The 25,815-nt window shown below is 37.4% G+C and overlaps 1 protein-coding gene across 1 annotated transcript in view; it reads right to left on the bottom strand.

Moving 5' to 3' along the window:
• Nucleotides 1-25,815, bottom strand: part of LOC124620181 (formin-2-like) — a 230,184-nt gene that overhangs the window by 69,624 nt on the left and 134,745 nt on the right. The window contains exons 11-12 of the mRNA XM_047146851.1: nucleotides 18,351-18,560; nucleotides 17,650-17,844 (exon numbers count right to left, since the gene is read on the bottom strand). Coding sequence (XP_047002807.1) covers nucleotides 17,650-17,844; nucleotides 18,351-18,560 — 405 coding nt within the window. The remainder of the gene's footprint in view (nucleotides 1-17,649; nucleotides 17,845-18,350; nucleotides 18,561-25,815) is intronic.

Below are 25,815 nucleotides of genomic sequence, written 5' to 3'. Positions count from 1 at the left end.
ATCCTATGCAGTGCCGTAGGGGACCGCACCGCCACTTCCCAGCAAATTAGGGACACTGTTGCTCCTGGGGTATCGGCGAGGACCATTCGCAACCGTCTCCATGAAGCTGGGCTACGGTCCCGCACACCATTAGGCCATCTTCCGCTCACGCCCCAACATCGTGCAGCCCGCCTCCAGTGGTGTCGCGACAGGCGTGAATGGAGGGACGAATGGAGACGTGTCGTCTTCAGCGATGAGAGTCGCTTCTGCCTTGGTGCCAATGATGGTCGTATGCGTGTTTGGCGCCGTGCAGGTGAGCGCCACACTCAGGACTGCATACGACCGAGGCACACAGGGCCAACACCCGGCATCATGGTGTGGGGAGCGATCTCCTACACTGGCCGTACACCACTGGTGATCGTCGAGTGGACACTGAATAGTGCACGGTACATCCAAACCGTCATCGAACCCATCGTTCTACCATTCCTAGACCGGCAAGGGAACTTGCTGTTCCAACAGGACAATGCACGTCCGCATGTATCCCGTGCCACCCAACGTGCTCTAGAAGGTGTAAGTCAACTACCCTGGCCAGCAATATCTCCAGATCTGTCCCCCATTGAGCATGTTTGGGACTGGATGAAGCGTCTTCTCACGTGGTCTGCACGTCCAGCACGAACGCTGGTCCAACTGAGGCGCCAGGTGGAAATGGCATGGCAAGCCATTCCACAGGACTACATCCAGCATCTCTACGATCGTCTCCATGGGAGAATAGCAGCCTGCATTGCTGCAAAAGGTGGATATACACTGTACTAGTGCCGACATTGTGCATGCTCTGTTGCCTGTGTCTATGTGCCTGTGGTTCTGTCAGTGTGATCATGTGATGTATCTGACCCCAGGAATGTGTCAATAAAGTTTCCCCTTCCTGGGACAATGAATTCACGGTGTTCTTATTTCGATTTCCAGGAGTGTATATAACCAGAAGGACAGTTGCTACTCAACATACAGCAGAGATGCTGAGTCGCAGATAGGCCCACCAAAAATAAGTGAAAATCTTTTTGTTGTGCCTATATTTGACTCGGTATCTCCACTATATTGTGAGAAGCAACTTTCCTTCTGATAATACTGTTAATGCTATGAATTATATTTAAGGACTTGTGAGGAGTGATGCTCACCAGTGTGTCTCCTAAACACTTGCAAGCACACAGGGAAACTGACTGACAGAGTTTTTAATCAGGCAGCTTCAGCAAAACTTATCTTCAATATGTTCTACAAAAAGGAGCAAGCAACATGGAAAGGATTTTGCACCAAGCTGACAGGCCTAGCCCTCCTCCCAGGGGATGGCCAGGGAGGGGAAGGCCAGGGAAGAAAAAGCAGAAACACAGAGAGAACAGTTCCTGTCTGAAGAAATGGCCACTGAATAGTAACCAGAAGTATGGGCCTGAGCACATTTCATGTGCAGATTGTCTGCCCTGGTACCACCCAGTCTGATCAAGGGCTCACCCATGGACGCCACCCAGTTGCAACAAGGGCCACCTGGCACAGTGATCAGCGCTGAGAGTTCTGATGCCCCAAAAAAAACAGCAACCACTCTTAAGCATGCAAGAGGCAGTGACAGCTCAGGTACAAGGGTCTTTAAATATGTCTGCTCGTGTCTGTGTATCTGTGTATGTGCGGATGGATATGTGTGTGTGTGCGCCCGCGAGTGTATACCTGTCCTTTCCCTCATCACCCCCCCCCCCCCCCCCCCCCCCCAAGGTAAGTCTTTCCGCTCCCGGGATTGGAATGAGCAACAAGAAGCTGATAATAATAAACAGTTAGTGGAAAGCATTAATCAAAAATTTGAAGAAAACCATAAAGATAATGATCAGTTGATAGCTGGTAACAATCAGCAACAAGCTGACTATAATAAACAGTTAAAGGAAAGCATTAATCAAAAATTAGAAGAAACTAGTACATACATAAGAGCAGATTGAAATAATAAACTCAAAGAAAATAACGACAATAACAAAAAATTGTTTGACACTTTCTTGAGCCTGACAGAGGTCAGAGGGATGTATTAAAACCTTAAAAGACAAACTGGATACTATAAATACAACAATAGAAGATACTGTAGATGTTAGATTTATGCGAAACAGGGCATCATAGAAGAAACTGTTACTAGTAAGGTAACTGAAACAAACGAAAATTTCACTGTTCAAATAACAGAGCAGGCAACAAGGTTAACAGGTATTCAGAGTCTCACAGGAAACTTAGCCAATGAAATACATCATGTAGTAAACACTGAGTTTAAGCAATATTTTTGTAATGTTAGAAATATGTTCGAAAAAGTACAAGTCAAAATGTCCAATACGAATATATGAGGTGACTCTTTAGAGCATAACAAGCTCTTAAATAATAGAGACATGCTTAACTCTTTGAAGGCCAAACTTCAAAATTTTGTAAAAGATACGTGAAGTTTACAGAACAGCTCAACAACCTTTAAGTGCCAAGAAGAATTACAAAACTTCTGGAGTGCAATTACAGACAGAATAGCTTGCAAAACAAATTGGAAATGGTGTAGGTTTACCTGTGGATCTGGTAGAAGATTTGCAATTTAACAGCAGCTTAAATTTGGTGAATCAGTTCCCTACATTTTAGCTGGAGGAGGAAGTTCTTGCAACCAATTTCTTAGGGGTATTTTATAGATCACTACCTAATAAATGGAGTGATCACAAGAAGATAGATTTCATGTTAGGATATTTATCTGGAGATGAAGCAACATAGGATAATGCTCATTTTGAAGATTTTAAAATCTTGGAGGATTTCCAGGAGAAGCTTAAGAGGAATTTCTGGTCATCCAGTACCCAACAGAAGCTAACATTACAGCTTTTAGATCCAAAGTACTACAATAGTTCATGGGGCACTTACGGGAAGTATATGAACTGAATTTAACTAAAGTGAAGTATTTAGAGCTAGCATTAGATGGAATTGATTTAGTTAAAGTGTTGATGTGTAGACTACCATATTAAGTCAGAAAAGAAATGTGGTATGGGGGATGGTCAAGCATAGGAGATCTACTATCCTTCACTGAAGAGCTAGACACTTTAAATAGAATAATGAAACACAGCAAGATCAGGAGAGAAACAGTACTAATAGAAATGGGAAACCATTTCAAAGTTCAGCCACATTTCTTATAAAGAAGGAAAATAATTACTGTAGGTTACATGGAAACCATACAAGAAAAACAAAATCAAATGAAAATCATGAGATTAAGTCCCAAGTAACCCAACAATGCACTTTAGCATACCACATATATAGTGATAAGTACTAATGAAGATATGATGCAAAGTAGCTGTCTGGTGGTTATCAAGGAAAATGGAGAGAACCCTGCGTCCAGGGCCAAGATCCATGATCCAGAATGTGACTGTACACAATGTGGCCTATATGTAGAAAAATGCACAGCTTTTAGCACACACACCAAGAAATTGTTATTAGAGGAGGAACTCCATGATGATGAGGAAATATTTAAACATACAGCATCTGGAGTTTGTGTGAATAATGCAGAGAGATGTGTAGATTCTGGTAGTGAAATTTTTCTTATAACTGAAGAGTTGCTTACAACATACAAAATGAAGGAAATATTATTGGTATTACCAGTAACTGGAGTGTATATAGTTATAACAGCTTAGTTACAATAGCTGGAAATAAAGTTACATTAATTAAGCAAGAAACAAGAATCCCAATACAAATTGGACTGCTTTGTTCCACCCAAACTTTATTAGTAGTACCTAACATAAATATGCAAATATTGCCAGATTTAGATTGAAAATCAAATAATACTTGACTTTTCCAGTAGAACTTCAAGATATAATCTGGATGACTATAGGGTAGAAGTATCTTTTATGCAAAGTCCACCTGTGAATACAGAGGTCTTTCTTTCAAATAAAATACCTGAGCTAACTAGCACTAACATATTACTGGAAGAAGTTCATGATCAATCCAGAAAGATATCCAGATAAAAGCATTCGAATCAAATTTATTAGCAGATAAACAGAAACAAGATCTGTATGACATTTTAAGTGCATAAAGTGATGTCTTGATGGACAAACCAGGTGAAATCAGGGTTATGTTTGCAGTTTTAAAACAAAAAAGGCAGAACCTTTCTTCCGTAAACTGTATCCAGTACCAGTTAGTCTGAAGAACACTGGCCAGGAGGGGATTAATAAAATGATAGACCAACATATAATGAAGCGTAGTATTAGTACATATAATAATCCTCTATTAGCAATAAAATAACTACTGGTGGTGTCCATCTTGTTCCGAATGCAAGAACTTTAAACACATCAAAATGAAAAGAGACAGGCGTGTCACTATAGATAAGTTATTACCTAAATTTACAAAAGCAAAGTATTTTACTTAAATGGATTTAGTATCTTGTTACTTGCAAATAAAATTAAGTGAAGAAGCTAAACAATATACTGCATTTTTGTGTGAAGGAAGATCATACCAATTTCAAGTACTCTCATTCGGACTAAATATTTCAGTACCAGTTTTTATTAGAACACTAGATCAAGCGTTAGGGAGAGAGTTGCTTTGGGAACTATTAGCATATGTTGATATTACCTTTTTGGTTTCACCTTAGCAGAAAGAACATCACAAGCTTTTGATTAAAACCTTAAGAAAGTTCAGAGAGGAGGATAATCTATCAAATATCTAAACAACATTTTGGCAAAGAGCTAAAGCTGTACGACATTTTGTAGGAGAGAACAGTATTAAACTTTACTGTAAATAATTAGAGCAATCAATGAGTGTTGAGAACAAGGAAATGTAAAACAGCAATGTTCTTTTCTAGGTTTAGCCAGATTTTATAGGAAGTATAGGCAAGGTCAAGATACAAACCAACCCTGATTTCTAGCACTGTTCACCATAGAGCGATATGGGGGATGGAATGTTGATTCATTCAGAACCTTCCAGGGTATGAAGGATGCACTGGTTAATGCTCCCATTTTAAAACACCCAGAGATAAATGTGTGACAAAGCAAGCTGGAATCACTCCACTTCCTCTCTTGTTTGGCCATCTGTCACCTTAAAGTCATTTTTTCATTTTTTACTAATTACTATTAACATACACAAGTATAATCTACATTTTTATAAAAGAGAAAGGTTAGCCCCCAGTCTTAAGAAATATAGCACCAGATCTAATTTTGTGCTTAATTTTGTGTATCTAATTAATTTTCCAATTTATTTTGACCATTCCTAGTTAATGTCTTTTGTTGTAGGATGAAATCAGCAATTGGGTGGTTGGTTTGGGGAAGGAGACCAGACAGCGAGGTCATCAGTCTCATCAGATTAGAGAAGGACGGGGAAGGAACTCGGCTGTGCCCTTTGAAGGGAACCATCCCGGCATTTGCCTGGAGCGATTTAGGGAAATCACAGAAAACCTAAATCAGGATGGCCGGACGCGGGATTGAACTGTCGTCCTCCCGAAAGAAATCAGCAATTGTTTCATAACAAATTCTGTTGTTGACTTACAAACAAATATAAATTATGAACTAATTATAAACATTTGGAAGAACCACCCCTAGGATTCTTGAAGCATTTCAAAAACATGTTAGCAAAGACAGACTTTATTTAATTCCAAAATAATTACCAGAATTGATGAAAAGCATTGTTTGCGTAACTATTTGTTAAGTTAATCATTTAAACAAATAATTCAGCCTAACCTTTGTGGTAGAAGAAACTGTTAAAAAGGAGTAATTTTTCCATATATTCAGTTAATTGAATTAGTTATGTTTTAATTGTATTTCTGTAAATTAAACATTGACAATATATAGTTTCAGTTCCTATTATTGTGAGGATATATAAAGCCCCAATTTTTTGGTCCTGAGGCAGCCAGTCCATGGCCAATTTCAGACAATAAACCTGTATTGGCAAGATCAACAACAATGCATCAACTTAACCGTGAAATTAGTGTAACACAAATAGGCCATGTGTTAAAAAAATGGTGGTATCTGGTCAATAGTGCCATATTATTCTGCAAGAACTGTGTGGTTAGTTTTTTACTGGTCAAAGATGTTCAACAGTAAACTATTGTATCAGTATGCTGACATTTGCCTGCAAACTATTAATGAGGCTTATCAAAAGTTACCGAGGACTATCAATGAAGAAATAAAGCAGGTGAATGTCACAAGTGAACCTTTTAAAATAGTGACTGACACCTCAGAATATGGGATAACAGCAGATTTATTTGAGGGCGAATGGAACCAAGACCTAGGTGAACATAGAACTATGTCTTTTGCAAGTAGGAGCCTGGATAAACACGAGATAAATTACACAGCCACTGAAACAGAATTACTTGCCTCTGCATGTAGTATATATAAATCTGAAACATTAATTTGGGAATCCAAGCTGATAGTCTACATGGATCATCAAGCACTTACTTTCATAATGGAGAATAGATTATTACACCCCAGGTCCATGAACTCTATACTTTTTCTTCAATAATTTGCTACTGAAATTAAGTACATTAAAGGATGTCAGACTCAGGTAGCAGACATGTTACCTAGGTTGCCATTAGGAGTGAATGAAATTAGTGAAATGACATGGCTTTACTTTCACTATAAATTTCTTCAGTTATACATAAGATGAAGTATATATCCTAGCCAGAAGGATAAAGCAGCAAATCAGTGAGGATATGTATTTCAGAAATAAATTCCAGCAATTTCAACAGGCAGAGTTACATTAATGAAAGAGGCATTCATGGTAAATAATAGATCAAGTATTATTTTTGCAAGAATATCAAAACACTTATAGATGGAAATCACGTATTCCCCAAAGTGTTCAATTCCAGTTAATAGGATTCATACGTAGCAGATATGGACATTTTAGAATTTGTAAATGTATAGTACATATGAAGAAGTTTTATTATTTTAAAGGTTTGAGTAAAAAAGACACACAAGTAGTATGACCTTGCCAGACCTGTTAGAAAGTGAAAGAAGATAATAAGGGCATAGGTTATACTATGTATTAAATTATACCAAAAAGACTGGATGATTTAACAGCATCAGATTTCCATGAGCCTTTGCCAACAAGTAGAGGTGGTGTTGCATATCTGGACCAACATTCAACCAGTACTAGATATATGCAACTATATAGCCAGTCAAAGATGCCAGCACCAATACAGTAATCCACTGTATGTGTAATCATTTTACCAATGTTGGGAAACCAAAGAGACTTTTAACCAACAATGTCCCACAATTTATACAAAAAATGTCTTTGGAAAAGTTATTAATTGGTTTTCTGCAAATGGGCTTGCTCTGAACTTTGAAAAAACAAAGTACATCCAATTTTTTGCTGCAAGGAATAAAATTCCTTCAATAAACATAACACATCAACAGAATTCAGTAGCCAGGGTAGAGCATACTAAGTTTTTGGGTGTACATATAGATGAGAATCTTAATTGGAAAATTCATATTTTGGATCTCTTAAAGCGACTAGGTTCAGCAACTTTTGCAATCAGAATAGTTGCCAGTTTTGAGGATTTAGATATTAGAGAACTAAAATAACACTGTTCGACATGGGTTCTATTTCTGATATTAAAATATGTGCTTCTAGACCATTTTACCGTGGGAAATTCAAATATGTAAACAAAATATCGTTGTCAGGGATACTTTTTATGTAATATGTATATATATGTATATTCACAATTCATGGCAAACACAGAGACGTTATAAAGAAATACGGGTATGTTGCCGCATCCAGTAGTGATAGAACGTGATAATTTCTTGTGCAACAGCAGGTGGGAAGAATCAGGCATCATTAGGTTATCCCCCGCCACACCTATGTCACTAAGACCACCTGAAACATCTCATTAACTCGAACGGCGACAGCCGGTCGCTGCCTCGGCAGTAAAGCTTCACGCCTCCTAGGGGCAGGTGCATCGAGTTTACAACAGTGGTGTTAGCCGCAGTTTGTGTCAGTCTTAACGAGTGGGTGTTTTGGCTGACAAGTAACTGTCTGTCGTATTTCCGAGCACGGTTGAATTTTTTAGTTCCAGTGTGTAAACTGATTGAGCCTGGTGCTGAAGGTTAAACAACTGCTTGTTTTTACACATCAGCATTCCTCTAGTTCCCTACTACTAAGTTAATACAGGTGTATTACCAAAGCGGTATTTTTAAATTTGCAGAAATGTCACGTCGTCGTGGACGTCGATATAAGCCAGACAACTTCTGCTACATATGTGGGAAGTTCACTTTTGCCAGAAATAGGAAGAAAATTTCTTCAGTCATAAAGAAAGCATACAAACATTACTTTGGAGTAGAGGTAGGAGACCAAGATAAAGAATGGGCACCACATTTCTGTTGTGCTACATGTTACTGCAAACTAATTCAGTGGTGGAAAGGTAAAGAGAATGTGGCGATGTTTGCTGTTCCCATGGTGTGGAGGGAGCCTAAGGACCATGTTACTGATTGTTATTTCTGTCTAACAAAAATTCAGGGCTTTACAAACAAAAAGTCGAAGAGGCACATTGTTTACTCAGATCTGCCTTCAGCGAGAATGCCAGTGCGGCATTCGGACAACCTTCCAGTACCTTCAAGAGCTCGAGGTCAGATTCCGAGTGACAGTGAAATAAGTAGTACTGAAGAAATCACAGATGATGATTCTTTATATCACTGCACAAGTGAGTCATCGCCACATTTGTTACCACAGGCAGATTTAAATGATTTAGTACGTGATCTAGGACTAAGTAAACAAAAGGCGCAGCTGCTTGGTTCACAATTACAAGAGTATAATCTACTGCACCAAAGTACTAAAATCAGTGTGTTCAGGCACAGAGGACATGCCTTTATTTCTTATTTTTCAACTGACAAAGCACTGACATTTTGCAATGATGTTGCTGGTTCACAATTACAAGAGTATAATCTACTGCACCAAAGTACTAAAATCAGTGTGTTCAGGCACAGAGGACATGCCTTTATTTCTTATTTTTCAACTGACGAAGCACTGACATTTTGCAATGATGTTGCTGGCCTGATGAAAGTGCTAAAGTTCACTTATATTTCACAGGAGTGAAGATTTTTCATAGATGCATCGAAAACAAGTCTGAAGGGTGTTTTGCTCCATAACGGAAATAAAATACCCTCTGTTCCAGTAGCTTACGCTAGTTTGACAAAAGAGAATTACGAATTCGTACAAAGGATGCTAAATTCATTAAAATAGAATGAACACAAATGGAAAATATGTGCAGATTTCAAGGTAATTGCTATGGTACTGGAAAAGCAACAAGGCTACACAAAGTATGCCTGTTTTCTTTGCGAGTGGGATAGTCGAGACCGAAATTCTCACTTCGTGAAAAAGAAATGGCTTAGGCGAAGATGGAAAGTTGGTGAAAAGAATGTACAACGTGAAAGTCTGGTAGGTCCTGAATATATACTACTACTTCCACCGCTTCACATCAAACTTGGCCTGATGAAACAATTCGTGAAGGCCATGGATCCAACAGGCTGTGGGTTTGCATATCTAGCTACCAAATTCCCCCATCTTTCAGCTGCAAAAATAAAGGAAGGTGTATTTGTGAGCTCACAAATCAGGGATCTGCAGAAAGATGCAAATTTTGAAGCATGTTTACTGATAAAGAAAAAATTGCATGGGACTGTTTCAAGATGGTGTCGGAAAACTTCCTCGGAAGAAGAAGAGCTACTAACTACAAAGCAATGGTGAAGGATATGATCAAAGCATATCAGGATTTGGGGTGCAATATGTCTTTGAAGGTACACATGATGGACTCTCATCTGGACTACTTCACAGAGAGTTGTAGTGACGTATCGGATGAACATGGGGAAAGATTCCATAAAGACATTTCTACCATAGAAAGGCGCTATGAAGGGCACTGGGTACCTTCTCTGTTAGCAGATTATTGCTGGAATATCATTCGAGAGAAGAAAGATTCACAATACAAGAGAAAAAAGTGATGTGCATTACAAGGCAGTGGCTCATTGTTTGTCAATTTTCTGTAATTTCTCATGTCAAATAAATGCTTGAAAGTGTATACACATAGGTTACTGTGTTATATGTTAGGTCACACCCTCCATTAATGTGATGAACTTACAACATCATAAAGATGGGCATTTGTTTGTCGAATTTCACCTCACGTTTGCTGCAGTATATCAGAAACTGAAAAGAGAAATAAAATTGCGATTACTCATAAACTATCCCTGACAGAAAAAAACCAAAAACAGTTTTCAATTCAGCACTCAAAATACAGCTAGGATCACAATATTTTTTATTAGAAATAGAAAAAAAAGTTTATTTTTGTAGAACAGTGTAATTTGCAAACTTTCACTCTCTGATGTCATATGTAATAATATTTTGGGGTAACTCAACATTTAGGCAAAAAGTATTCACTGCTCAAAAGAAAGTGCTTAGAATAATGTGTGGGGCTCATTGTCACATATCTTGTAAGCATCTGTTTAAAAGGTTAGGAATTCTTACAACAGCCTCACAAGACATTTACTCAGTAATGGAAAGTTTAAAAACGACAGTGACATTCATGATTATAATACTAGAAGAAAGAAAACTGAACTATCTTCTACTTAAACTATCTTTGGCACAGAAAGGGGTAAAATATTCTACTGTAAATCTTTTCAATAAATTACCAGATGAAATAAAATGTCTGGCAGGCAGCAGTAATAGTATCAAAAATAAATTGAGAACATATCTCCTCAACAGCTACTCCTACATCATAGATGAATTCTTGAATAGGAATAAGTAAATCTATAGGTGTAATATATGCATTTTGTGCCATTTAAGGGAATGGGGCAGGTAATAAAAATTTTAAGCTAATAAACCAACATTGATTCATGTGTGCATTTCCTATGCATTTGATACATTCCACATCGTAACAATTACTATGAGATTGATGAATGGAACACAGACCTAACTAACTATAAGCCATTACTTTAACCCTTTTGTGAGCCATGGGAAACATGCTTCCCACTACAATGAACTCGCTTGTAGTCCTGTGGGATTTATAGCCCCTACCTCTGTATGGTGCTACCACCTAGTGAACAGTGTAGGGTACTACTTCCAATCGGAAATTCTCGCCGTTTTTGCTGTACCTTTGCACAGAGGCATTGTATAGCTGAGTGTTGCTCTGTAGAGGAGCCTTTCAGTGCTGTTTGCATGACATTTTGTGATTTTTTCCTCAAAGCTATAGTATAAAGTAAATACATTTGATTTACCCAAATTTATGAAGGAAAATGTAAAATTGGAACGAGGAGAATTCCAGTTTGAAACAAAAGGAACCATTTCTGTAGTGAAATGGATGGATAACCATCCAGCCACTTTCCTGTCCTCAATTCATGACCAATGAGAAACAGCCACAGTGAAAAGGAAAAACAAGGATGGTACTAGTACAGAGATTTATTGTCCTGACATTGTGGCAGAATACAACAAAATAATGGGTGGTGTCAATAAGTTTGATCAATGATGAGAAAGGTATGCTATTGGCAGATGTTCTGTAAAAGGATGGCACAGAATATTTTATTTCCTGGTGGACATTGCTGCAGTGAAAAGTTTTATCCTTTGGAAAATAAGTAAAAGACAAAGTGGACAGCATGATCAGCTCACTTACAGGATCCATCTAGCTAGACAATTGATTGCTGGTTTCTCATCTCAAAAAAGGCATGGACAAAAACCTGTCTTTCTGGCAAAAAGGTGTAAATTACCTGAAGATTTTCGTTGTGTGGCTGTAGGGGAGCATCAACCCACTTTAGGAGAAACCTACTGGATGTGCCGTCATTGTAGTACCAAAGCTGCGGAAAAGAGCACTCGCTGTGTTTGTACATATTGTCAAATACCACTTTGCATAGACCCATGGTTCAGAAATTTTAATGACAAGTAATTGTGAACAGTCATTGTAACAAGAGAAGTAATTTTATCAAATAAATATGACATATATTGAAAAAGTTGTTTCTGTCATTTAACTCCAAGGAAGGGCAGTGGGAAGAATACTTCCCACCTTGTTGTGTGACCTCACTTTCACAGTTGGAGCAAATTTGATATTCTGTATGATAAATATAGCTATCTTTTAACTACTATCTGCTCTCCATTCATTAAAAAAAAATTGCTCAATAATTTTGCCCACGAAAGGGTTAAAGGATACTTAGCATGGAAAGAAATACGTCACATAACGATATCTAAAAATAATCCAAAATCAACACCTTGTGAACATATCATGAAAGAAATTGGTAATTTATGTAGGAATACTGTTCAGACGTACAACTTGGGCATAGAAAATACCAGAGTTCCAAGTAATACTTAAAGAACTTCCACATTTAACTACTGGTTTAGCTCTCATCAAAATACTGCAAGCTAATTTCATAGGCAAGCCATTGTTGAAATTGTTTAAATGACCAGATTATGATGATGATGCACACATAGAAAACTTAGATGATGATGTAATAGAAAATTTACAACAAGCAGCAGATAAACAGCTGCATAAATTTAATGAAAACGTTACCACACCTAACTTTCATGTGGATGATTTGGTGCTAATGAAGGAAGTGCACCACAGCTCAAATTAGAAGAAAGATACAAGTTTTTCCCTTGATATAGTGGTCCTTACAAGGTTTTAAATGTGCGACACCCAAAAGCAGTTTTCTTGATCGATCTTGAAACCAGTCAAGAAAAGGGCTGTTATGTTAAAGTGGTGTAATATACCATTAATTTAAATCTGAGGAAGAAACACAGTAACAACAAAAATTGTTCTTATCGGTGAAGGTATGTAAACAATAGAGCTGGGCAAATGATACTCATGTTTGAACAGGCTCTAGACTTCCCGATACGCCACATCATTTGATATAATATCAAGCATGTTTAAAAAATCATGTGATATTCAACTCGTGTGACAAGTGCACCTAATATGCAAGAAACAATAAACTCCACAACAATAAGCTGTGGCACTGCTTAAAATTTAAGTTTCATGAAACATTGGAGGAAATAGCATTAAATCCTACCAATGCATAAACTCCTATTTTGTTTGAAAAAATTTTCAGTCCTATTTCTCATAGAGTATAGTTATGTGTGCATATATTCAATTTATGCCAATTCATATGTAAGAACAACATAAAATATTGTCCTTCAAAGAATATTATTGACTGAACCCATTACAATATTTCATTTGTTTGTGGGAGACTGTAGTGATTTACCAAGTAGGTTGGAAATGGGCACTTTAATTCCTACCCACATATTAGAACAACAGATAAAAATGTTACAAGATGTTAATCACTTTGGAAACTAGGCAGCAACATTCAGATGAAACAATCAAGACAATTAATCAAGAATTAAATAACAAATAAATGAAATAGACTGTAAAAAAAGTTAATGTAATTTTTTGTGGCAAGGATGAATTTCAGTGGCAAGACATGTCTTTGAGGTAGTATCATCAGATGTCACCAGATTGTGGGATGAAAGAAACCTAGAGAATTGGACAGAATCATGACTGGACATTTTTTATTTATCACTTGGTGTTGTTATGCATGGCCTGCGGCCTAGAAAATATTTCAGTCTGCTTTTACAGTTATTTTTGTTATCAAAATCCATAGTGCATTAAAACTGCCAAGACAGGTTCTCATGAGAGTACCAACAAAAGTCACTAGATTGCAGGCAGATCAAAAGATTGAACAGAGCCCAAGATTTCCTGAACTGTGAAGTAAACTGTTAGAATAGTTTGAGTCATGTTCAAACTCAGCCCTTGTAAACAAATACTGTCAGCTGTTATTTAATCAGCTGGTAAGTGTTCGTTTAGTGTAAGATAAAAACAATGTATTAAGTTGAGAATGGGAACCATGTCATGAACATACGCAAGTATTGCTCATGCAGAAACAAAGCAAAAGGACATAAACTAAAAATATAACATTTATTTGATATAAACAGAATATGACAAAGCAAGTTGACACAGTGACAGAATCCTACTCCTGTGACATGGGCAAATGACACACTTAAGTTGCGTCATGTTTACGAGGGAATTAAAGAATAGATAAACAAAATAATTTATGATAAGCTAAATGACCCACACAACTAATAATAATTATTTCTCTAAGGGGGATAGGTATCCTTTCGTCTTTCCCTCTCCTTCCCTCTTTCCTGATGAAGCAACCATTTGTTGCGAAAGCTTAAATTTTGTGTGTATGTTTGTGTTTGTTTGTGTGTCTATCGACCTGCCAGCACTTTTGTTTGGTAAGTCCCATCATCTTTGTTTTTAGATAAACCAGTACTTAGATATATGGCTCAAAAACCAGCAGTATATTTACATTGTGCACCCAATATTTTTATAGGCTGGTACTTCGATATTTTTCCCACTGACATATCAATACATATTTTTGGTATATGGAGAACTGATACTGATATTTTTTTGAATGTCAATGTATTGGATTCTCGATATTTTTAAAAATATCAACAGTCCTAACTAGCGCTGGTAAAAAGGGCATTCCTGGCCAAGAGAAGTCTACTAATATCTAACATAGGAATGGTAATCAAAGGATTTGAGATGTGGTGCTACAGAATGTTGAAAATTAAATGGACCAGTAAGGTAAAGGAATGATAAGGTTCTGTGGAGAATCAATGAGGAAAGGAATGTACACGTAACACTGACAAGAAGAAAGCACAGGGTGGTAGGACATCTGTTGAGACATCAGGGAGTAGCATCTATGGTACTAGAGGGAGCTGTGGAGGGTAAAAACAGTAGAAGAAAACAGAGATTGGATTACATCCAGCATTGAAGATGTATGTTGCAGGTACTACTATGAGATGAAGAGGTTGGCACAGGAGAGGAATTCATGGCAAGCCACACCAAACCAGTCAGAAGACTGATGGACAAAATTCACAATGTACAGCAGTCCCATGTACAGAAAGGAAAGTTTGCCTCAATCAAATTATTTATTGTTTTGTTGTTCAAGTGTAAAGCACAAGAAACTACAAATAAATGGAAGGGAAGAAAAAAGACAGTGAGAACCTGCTTCAAAATTGGAATATTATTTATTTTTTTGACTTACATGTGTCAAAATCTGAAACATTAATCTAATTACATTTTTATTATTGGTACAAAGTGCATCAGAAAAATACCAGAAACCTGCTGATGCCAGTAACTACTTCTCACTAAAAAGGAGATATTTAAATTCACTGGTGAAATGAAGCCAATAATAAATAAAAATACTGAGCAATTAGATCTTGACACCAAGCCTCGCTAAATCATTGGTTTCACTTTAATAACTATAACATATTCCTGAATAAATGTTATCTGTCACCAGCTAATGTATTGAAGTGTTATAGCCTAGCAAAGGGGCAAGTATCATAAGATATTAGCAGACCATCTATCAGATCAGAATGGACATTCCAAAGACCACAATGAAGAAGGAATGCCAGAACTCAAACTTAGAAATGTTGTGCCATAGTTTACACTATCTCTGAATAGTACAGATGAAGCAGAGATGTGGAGTGGTGCATATGATTGGAGGGGCCATTTGTGTGAATGGTAAAGGATTTACTTCTGGGCACAGTCAGACAGTATGGTTCACACTCTGAACTGTGGCAGCTGGGCAGTTGTTTATATGAGTCGCTGATGTTCAGAATGATTGTACAGAATGGATTACGAGTTTTCCAGGACAGACACAGTATTACAGACATGTAATAGCATGAGTGCTAAGCATGTTTGCCCTTGAACAGAGCCTTAGGAGCCTCTATCAAGTGTAACTCATGTATCCTGCATCCTGTGGTGGGTGTGGATATGTGGTTATTGGTTTGCTCCTTACCAACACATGTTATAAGCAATTGGACTCAACATGACTCCATATTTTCATGGTACATTCTGTGTGTTAAGCACTGGTGGCACTTTATAGCTGCATGTGGGGCAGTGGAAGCTGTGTATTCCTCATACATAAAGGTTGTCTTGTTAGACTAGAATTATTACCAATTATATGTGATTTTTTCATGATTATCTTCCTGCCTTTGCTCTCACAATGGCAAGTAATTAGTGGGTTATGGTATCACATTAGACAGTACATTCCAATTGTTCCTAAAGTACTTACATTTCACAGAAAGCTCTACACTTAAGTACCAAAAATTCTCATTCATGTGTATATGGGGCATGGCCATGAACCGAACTTCTTGTTAGTGTGTATAACCGAAAGTAATAAAGCTGCAAAGCTGCAAGGCTTCCAAAGCTAATTCAGAGTAATTTCTGTAAGAGAGCTGCTACAGGTATGTTGCTGATGCAGTTAACACCTTTATGTACTGTATTATAACTATTGTGTTCTTTTAATTCCTTTCTGAGGGCATGAGCTTGAATTAAAAGGTGATTGAACGGCTTTGGTCTGCATTTTATATTGCTTGTATATGTGACTTGTCTAGTTTCCATTATTTCTGATGAAATGCTGATTTTAAAGACAATTTTGATAACATACAGAGTTAAAATTTAACAGAGTTCCTTGTCTTTTTTAAAATTATTCTTTGGTAAATTTACAATAATAAGATGATGTCTTGTTAATGTAAAAAATACTTGGAAGTGGTCAGATTCCTGTGGTAAATTCTGCAGGGCGTTATGGTTCTTCAAAATAATTACCAAAAGTTTTAGTATTTCTTAAAAATAAATTGTTGGAAACTTGTTTGTGTGTCTAATTTTCCCTAATCAGTCACTGCTGATAGGGTCTGGTTTCAGTATCCCCACACTGTTAGAGATAGTACAAAGGACATTACAAGGCAAAAGTGAATCCTGAATTATGACAGGCTCTTACCACCCTCTTAATACTTTTATTCTTTGGCCCCAAATCAAAACTAAGCGGCAGGTTAGAAAACTGTGCCTTGCATCATTTCTACAGTGATTGTGCAAGCTAGTAGTTACTGGCTAAAGAAGTCTTCCATAGAGCCTTCATATGAATTAATGGTCTTCTGGTTATGGTAACATACACATGAAATTACAGTCTGTGGTATCTCACTTCAGTCAGCCAGATGGTTACCAATTTTTTCATTTATTTTTAATTTTGTTTGTTTCCTTTTTAAAAGCCATGTTCAGGAGTATTTCAACTTTACTTTGTACTGCTTACCTTGAGCCACTGGGCATATTACTTGTGTCATGAACTGGTATGATTATAGTTAAGTGTTTTAAATTAATACATAAACACACAAAATAATAGCCCAGCATACAGTTCTTAATCATCAAAAAAGACTTATACAAGAGCTTTAAGTCTCACCAGTACACAGCACGCTCAGCCTATGTCTGTTAACCATGATGCTTCTTAATAGTAGTCCCACTTTTTTTGCATTTATGATAACACTCCAGGAAAACTAGTGTAGTATCCACAAACTTAAGCTTCTCTAAAATTAATAGTGAATACCATTTCCAGTTCATCATAGAAATGAAGAAGAGAAATAGGTCTATCTGGATGTTATCTGCCCTGAGATCTCTCATTCTGGTTGTGATCCAAGCAACGAATACACACAATAGCAAAATTCACAGCACCTGAAGAAGATAGCTGGAATGGTAATCAAAATATTGAGCAGAAAATGGGAAACAACAAGTTTGCTGAACACCTGGAAGCTCACTATAAATAATATGTGGTATTCTCTCATTTTTCTTATTTTTACCAACATATAAGTAAGGACTTTACTTAAGAATTTCAAATATAAACTACTCACTTTCATGTATGCTCTTACAATAAAATGAAGCAAAGTAACGCTATTGTCTTTGCTCTTGACATCACGTAGCTTTGCCAGAATTTCTAATCCAAATCCATCTGCTTGTCCACGTGTACGATTGCCACCATTCATATAATTACCGAGAGCCAATATAATGCTGAGTACTGTCTTCAGACTCTCTGATGTTGTTAGAAACTGTGAAACAAAGATAATTTTTCTGGCCTCTCTCACACATGAGATTACACACAAAATATTTTTCTTACATGAAGCTATAGCTAATTACAACAATAGCTGTAATGAGAGTTACTTTTTCATCTATAAAACATGTTAGGTCTGAAAACTTTTAGAAGAAGGTTCATAATACTGTAAGTTCATCTTTATTTTCCTTATCAGCTCAAACAGTCCTCAAACAATTGCATAATACCTTTAGGCATTTAAAGAAAATAAGACAGCAGTTACTTGATATGTGTAAACTTTAATGAGTGCACACAGAATGAAGCTTTTCTTCTTAAATTGCAAAAATGGCTATACTACTAAACATTTAATTATCTTACACTTGTAAAGAGACTACTAATTTGTGTGCACTCCTTCACCTTATCAAAAATTGCTCAGCTCTTTTCTTAGTAATTTTTTTTCCTACATCTAAGGCTGAGAGATTTATCACTGGTAATTTGCAGCTAATATTTTTTGTGATAAATTACCTGACAAGTCGATTTTAAATTGTTCAGTTTACTTTCAATAGAAGACATACCATCTTCAAAATCAGACTGGAACATGAAACACGCAATGCGTTCTGCAAAATTTGGTATTTCTGCAAGTTCATATAGGAACTGTTCTGGCTTGTCAAGTGGAATATTTGAGTTACTTGCAATATGATTCCGAATTAAGGAAACTTCTTCTTCTGTTGGTCTCTAAAATTTAAAATATTCATTGCTTTAATAATTTTTCAGTTTACAACATTTGCATAATGTTTCTTTGAAAGTCTGGAGGAAAAAGAGAGAAATAGTGACATGTAAATGTGAATGTGAATGCTATGGTAAAAAGTAATTTAACTTCATATTGAGAATATAAAATAAATATCAAATATGGGACTGTGTAACTGGAAATATATGACAGATTTCTATGCCAATGGGGGTGTCCTATTACAGAAACTTTGTAGGCTTAAATTCTCTAACAACTTTCTGTGTCTGATACAAACCAAATATTACAACAGCTTTGCTATGGGCAAACTTATTAGAGAGCACAAAATACAATTTTTTTCAATTAAGCACATTAATTAATAAATAGGTGTCCAACACTCAATATCAACTATATTTGAAATAGGATAGGGGTTTCTACTTACCAAATCCCAAAATCACTGGTTAACAGACACAATAACAGATGATGTGACATCTACAGGAATACTGGATGTACAATTCAAATTCATGCTCCACTGAAAGACTGATCCATTAACTCATTTATAATATTCTGTAAATACTATCAAGAAGGAGAGTCTTTAAAAATGTAGAGTCAAATATTAATAGGCAGAAAGAGCCACCTGCAAACTACTTTTGTGAAGTAGCAATTGCTAATCTACTCTTACCGGGAATTATGGAAATTACTTTTAAATAACTTCATATGTGTTAATGAATATCAGGAGAAAAGAGCTACTTTCAAATAAAAATCTGCTACTCCTCTTGTACTATTGAACTACTGTTTATATATAATACTTCAAACAAAGCATCTTTGTGTAAAGTTACACCACTGAAAAAGATAATAATTAAATCACTGGATCTGTACACATAATCAAAAAGAAATAATATGGATGTGGAGAGAGCACATAATATGAGGAAATCCCAGAAGAGGGCAAGAATAAAGAGACTAGTTGTCAAAGAGAAGGGATACCGTAAATATAAATCACTTCGTGATTGGCATCAATGCCAATATCACAGAGGGAAGGAATATATCATTTACATTTGTGACTTCCTGATAAGTTTCTGACAGCCTGTTATACTGATTAAGACAGTGCAAAAAGTTATCTACAGTTTGGACTTTTATACAAAATGGACGTTACAGTTTTACAGAAAACAGTTTATGTAGTGATGGCAAAATGAAACTGGCCAGGAAAATATTTACAAAAGATTGATGTGAGCTTGGCCACTGTTAATGAATACCACAAAATATCATGGAAATGGCCTCCACTGATGTTGATGCAATGTTGTGCTATGTTTATCAAACTATGGGACACATGTATCAGCTGTGCTGGAAGGGTAGCAACATCATTTACAATATTCTGCTGTAGCTCTTCCAGTGTGTGAGTATTACACTGGCCAACAGCGAAAATGTAAATGGGATGAAGTAAATGTATGCCTACTATAGCAACCATGCTGATAACAGGAATGACAATGAAAAACTCAAATTAGCTCTTTCTTACAAATTAAAGTAGGATGCATTTACATAATTATATTTTATTAGCTTCCATTGTTGATCCCTTCCCTTACAGGCTTTGTAGTCTCGTTGTTAGTAGACCAAGTGATGAAGTTTCAGGAAACAATAGCTGTGTTTATTTTGTCATTATTTTTAGCTTAAGCTCATAGGAACAAGGGGAAGTGTAAGAGGAAGGGAAGAATAGAGCATGTTTAGTTTAAGCTTACTTTCAGTCTGTTAAAAGTTGTATTCTGTTCATATGCTGGAAGAACATATAACTGAAGTGTAGTTAGTGCTTGTGGTCATTGCAGTGATTCAATATGCTTCATAAATGCATAAACAGTGCTGATAATTTTTAAAATGTGAATGAAAACATGGTCCAGATAAGCTGCATTATCTTTTTACTATCTGTACAACTGGTACATGTAAGCTTAAGGTACATACTTGAAAATGGCCAAATGTTGAAATTGGCCAGTCGCGTAGATAATTAAAAATTAATGCAGCCTATCTGGACCATGTTTTCACTTGCAAAACACGTTGTGATTGTGGACCCCCCACAAAAATAAAATTTTAAATTCTATGCTACATTTGCCAACAGGCAATACTTAAAATACAAAGGACCCCAGTAACAGCATATATCAGGAGTGTGTACAGACTGAACTTCCACTGTGCAATCAGGAACCATGACGAACCACAGGCTCCTCATGTATGTTACACATCTTGTGACTTGAATCTTCATTCATGGCTGAATCAGAAAAAATCTTCCATTAGCTTTGCTATAGCCATGATCTGATGAGAACCATCAAACCGTGTGAATGTTTGTTGCTTTTGTATGATTACTACATTAACACACGGGATTACCAAAAAGAAAAGTCTTCCTTGGCATATCCTATCATAGCATTGGCCATGTGATCAGTACCTCATAGAGATGGCCTGCCTGTTCCTGCCCACCTGATTGCAATGCTGATTAGGGCGGTAGTGAAACTAGTGCTGCACCATCATCATCAAAACCTAGTTCTTTTAGAGATGCTGATTTTGTGTGCAACAATATGTTTACAGTGATTCACAAAATAATGTGTGACAAGGCTACAACAGTGGAGCTGTATGATAAACCAATAAATGTGACTGCATTCCATAACCACCATATACAATTCCTTACATTTTTTGAAAGTGAAAAGAACTTGGTAATTTTTAGAGATGTACAGGGACTAATGGCAGCTATGGGCATTGGCTGTAAAAGTGCTCAGTTGACGTTGTTCATCAACTTCTCAGAAGTCAGTCTCAACTGTGTGCTACTGAATACTGACAATGTGTTATCATCGATTTTAATCCTGTATAAATCTTACATGAAAGAAACTTATGGTAACATGAAACAGTTGTAATTGAAACAGAAGTATCACAAGTTTAAATGGCATATTTCTAGGGATCTGAAAGTCATAGGCATATTACTTGAGCTATAACATGGCTATACTACATTATATCACTTCCTGTGCCCCTGGGAAAGCTGTGCCAAAGCACTTCATTATAAAAAGAAAGACTGGCCTACACATCAGTTGCTGGAATCAGGATCTCTCAACATCAAATCCAAGAACATAATTCTCCCTGCTCTTATACAACATTGGACCCATTGAAAAACTTCATTAAGGCCAAGGAAAAGATGGGGAAACAGTCCTCTATTTGAGCAAGCATTTTCCACATCTTAGTGAGGCAAAGATATGTTGTTGTTGTTGTGGTCTTCAGTCCTGAGACTGGTTTGATGCAGCTCTCCATGCTACTCTATCCTGTGCAAGCTTTTTCATCTCCCAGTACCTACTGCAACCTACATCCTTCTGAATCTGCTTAGTGCATTCATCTCTTGGTCTCCCTCTACGATTTTTACCCTCCACACTGCCCTCCAATACTAAATTGGTGATCCGTTGATGCCTCAGAACATGTCCTACCAACCGATCCCTTCTTCTGGTCAAGTTGTGCCACAAACTTCTCTTCTCCCCAATCCTATTCAATACTTCCTCATTAGTTATGTGATCTACCCACCTTATCTTCAGCATTCTTCTGTAGCACCACATTTCAAAAGCTTCTATTCTCTTCTTGTCCAAACTATTTATCGTCCATGTTTCACTTCCATACATGGCTACACTCTATACAAATACTTTCAGAAATGACTTCCCGACACTTAAATCTATACTCGATGTTAACAAATTTCTCTTCTTCAGAAACGCTTTCCTTGCCATTGCCAGTCTACATTTTATATCCTCTCTACTTCGACCATCATCAGTTATTTTACTCCCCAAATAGCAAATCTCCTTTACTACTTTAAGTGTCTCATTTCCTAATCTAATTCCCTCAGCATCACCCGACTTAATGCGACTACATTCCATTATCCTTGTTTTGCTTTTGTTGATGTTCATCTTATATCCTCCTTTCAAGACACTGTCCATTCCATTCAACTGCTCTTCCAAGTCCTTTGCTGTCTCTGACAGAATTACAATGTCATCGGCGAACCTCAAAGTTTTTATTTCTTCTCCATGAATTTTAATACCTACTCCCAATTTTTCTTTTGTTTCCTTTACTGCTTGCTCAATATACAGATTGAACAACATCGGGGAGAGGCTACAACCCTGTCTTACTCCCTTCCCAACCACTGCTTCCCTTTCATGCCCCTCGACTCTTATAACTGCCATCTGGTTTCTGTACAAATTGTAAATAGCCTTTTGCTCCCTGTATTTTACCCCTGCCACCTTTAGAATTTGAAAGAGAGTATTCCAATCAACATTGTCAAAACCTTTCTCCAAGTCTACAAATGCTAGAAACGTAGGTTTGCCTTTCCTTAATCTTTCTTCTAAGATAAGTCGTAAGGTCAGTATTGCCTCGCGTTTTCCAGTGTTTCTATGGAATCCAAACTGATCTTCCCCAAGGTTGGCTTCTACTAGTTTTTCCATTCATCTGTAAAGAATTCGTGTTAGTATTTTGCAGCTGTGACTTATTAAACTGATAGTTCGGTAATTTTCACATCTGTCAACACCTGCTTTCTTTGGGATTGGAATTATTATATACTTCTTGAAGTCTGAGGGTATTTCGCCTGTCTCATACATCTTGCTCACCAGATGGTAGAGTTTTGTCATAACTGGCTCTCCCAAGGCCATCAGTAGTTCTAATGGAATGTTGTCTACTCCCGGGGCCTTGTTTCGACTCAGGTCTTTCAGTGCTCTGTCAAACTCTTCACGCAGTATCATATCTCCCATTTCATCTTCATCTACATCCTCTTCCATTTCCATAATATTGTCCTCAAGTACATCACCCTTGTATAGGCCCTCTATATACTCCTTCCACCTTTCTGCTTTCCCTTCTTTGCTTAGAACTGGGTTTCCATCTGAGCTCTTGATATTCATACAAGTCGTTCTCTTATCTCCAAAGGTCTCTTTAATTTTCCTGTAGGCAGCATCTATCTTACCCCTAGTGAGATAGGCCTCTACATCATTACATTTGTCCTCTAGCCATCCCTGCTTAGCCATTTTGCACTTCCTGTCGATCTCATTTTTGAGACGTTTGTATTCCTTTTTGCCTGCTTCATTTTCTGCATTTTTATATTTTCTCCTTTCACCAATTAAATTCAATATTTCTTCTGTTACCCAAGGATTTCTACTAGCCCTCATCTTTTTACTTACTGGATCCTCTGCTGCCTTCGCTACTTCATCCCTCAAAGCTACCCATTCTTCTTCTACTGTATTTCTTTCCCCCATTCCTGTCAATTGTTCCCTTATGCTGTCCCTGAAACTCTGTACAACCTCTGGTTTAGTCAGTTTATCCAGGTCCCATCTCCTTAAATTCCCACCTTTTTGCAGTTTCTTCAGTTTTAATCTACAGGTCATAACCAATAGATTGTGGTCAGAGACCACATCTGCCCCTGGAAATGTCTTACAATTTAAAACCTGGTTCCTAAATCCCTGTCTTACCATTATATAATCTATCTGATACCTTTTAGTATCTCCAAGGTTCTTCCCTGTATACAACCTTCTTTCATGATTCTTAAACCAAGTGTTTGCTACGATTATGTTGTGCTCTGTGCTAAATTCTACCAGGCGGCTTCCTCTTTCATTTCTTAGCCCCAATCCATATTCACCTACTATGTTTCCTTCTCTCCCTTTTCCTACACTCGAATTCTAGTCACCCATGACTACTAAATTTTCGTCTCCCTTCACTACCTGAATAATTTCTTTTATTTCATCATACATTTCTTCAATTTCTTCGTCATCTGCAGAGCTAGTTGGCATATAAACTTGTACTACTGTAGCAGGTGTGGGCTTCGTATCTATCTAGGCCACAATAATGCGTTCACTATGCTGTTTGTAGTAGCTTACCCGCATTCCTATTTTCCTATTCATTATTAAACCTACTCCTGCATTACCCCTATTTGATTTTGTGTTTATAACCCTGTAGTCACCTGACCAGAAGTCTTGTTCCTCCTGCCACTGAACTTCACTAATTCCCACTATATCTAACTTCAACATATCCATTTCCCTTTTTAAATTTTCTAATCTACCTGCCCGATTAAGGGATCTGACATTCCACGCTCCGATCCGTAGAACACCAGTTTTCTTTCTCCTGATAACAACATCCTCCTGAGTAGTCCCCGCCCGGAGATCTGAATGGGGGACTATTTTACCTTCGGAATATTTTACCCAAGAGGATGCCATCATCATTTAATCATACAGTAAAGCTGCATGCCCTCGGGAAAAATTATGGCTGTAGTTTCCCCTTGCTTTCAGCCGTTCGCAGTACCAGCACAGCAAGGCCATTTTGATTATTGTTACAAGGCCAGATCAGTCAATCATCCAGACTGTTGCCCTTGCAACTACTGAAAAGGCTGCTGCCCCTCTTCAGGAACCACACGTTTGTCTGGCCTCTCAACAGATACCCCTCCGTTGTGGTTGCACCTACGGTACGGCTATCTGTATTGCTGAGGCACGCAAGATATAAGAGGGAATATTCATTGGTCTCTAGATATGCAAACTGTACAATGATCAGCATTTCAACACATTCTTGACATGATGATGAAAAGTTAGCTTGGGCTGCCTGTTTTCAAGTGCCAACAAACTTTCTAGGTAATAAGAGGGACAAAAACTAAAATAATCTTGTGGAAAATCCTGTGCACTGCTACAATATACCATGGCACTCATTTCTTTAAAATTACATTTCATAGATTCCCAGTTGGACATATTTCCTGACAGCTGAAGTGAGGCAGCAAACAAGCAGCAAGAAAACTTCCACCACAAGATTTTGGACACGGAAACAATAAACCAGCAAAAGTGGAGTGCATCAGTGGTAGCTGATTACTGCTGGATACTAATCAAGGAACCACCAGCAGGAAACTACTACACGACTTTTCATGTGTTCAAGGAGTGGTTTGGTGAGAGTCCTCAAGTCATGATAAAACCAAAAATGAAGGTGAAACTACATCCAGATGTAATGGGGTTGGATGGCCACCCCATATTACAGATGTAGGATACCATAGGTGGGACCAACTAGTAAAACAGAATAAGCAGTGAACTGTGGCAGATCTAACAGTGGAGCTTCACAGCATGTATATACCAATGTTGACAGGACAACATTAGCAACAGTGACTGAAATGGGCACATGACCATCAGCACTGGGCATTGGTGCAGTGGCAGAGCATTGCATAGTCTGATGACTCCTGATACCTTCTTCATAATGCGCAAATCCGTTATCTTCCAGGGGAATAGCTCCTTGACACCTGTACTG

Source organism: Schistocerca americana, chromosome 6, assembly GCF_021461395.2.
Source record: "Schistocerca americana isolate TAMUIC-IGC-003095 chromosome 6, iqSchAmer2.1, whole genome shotgun sequence".
Taxonomy (NCBI): Eukaryota; Metazoa; Arthropoda; class Insecta; order Orthoptera; family Acrididae; genus Schistocerca; species Schistocerca americana.
This window is presented reverse-complemented; position numbering and strand designations above follow the sequence as displayed.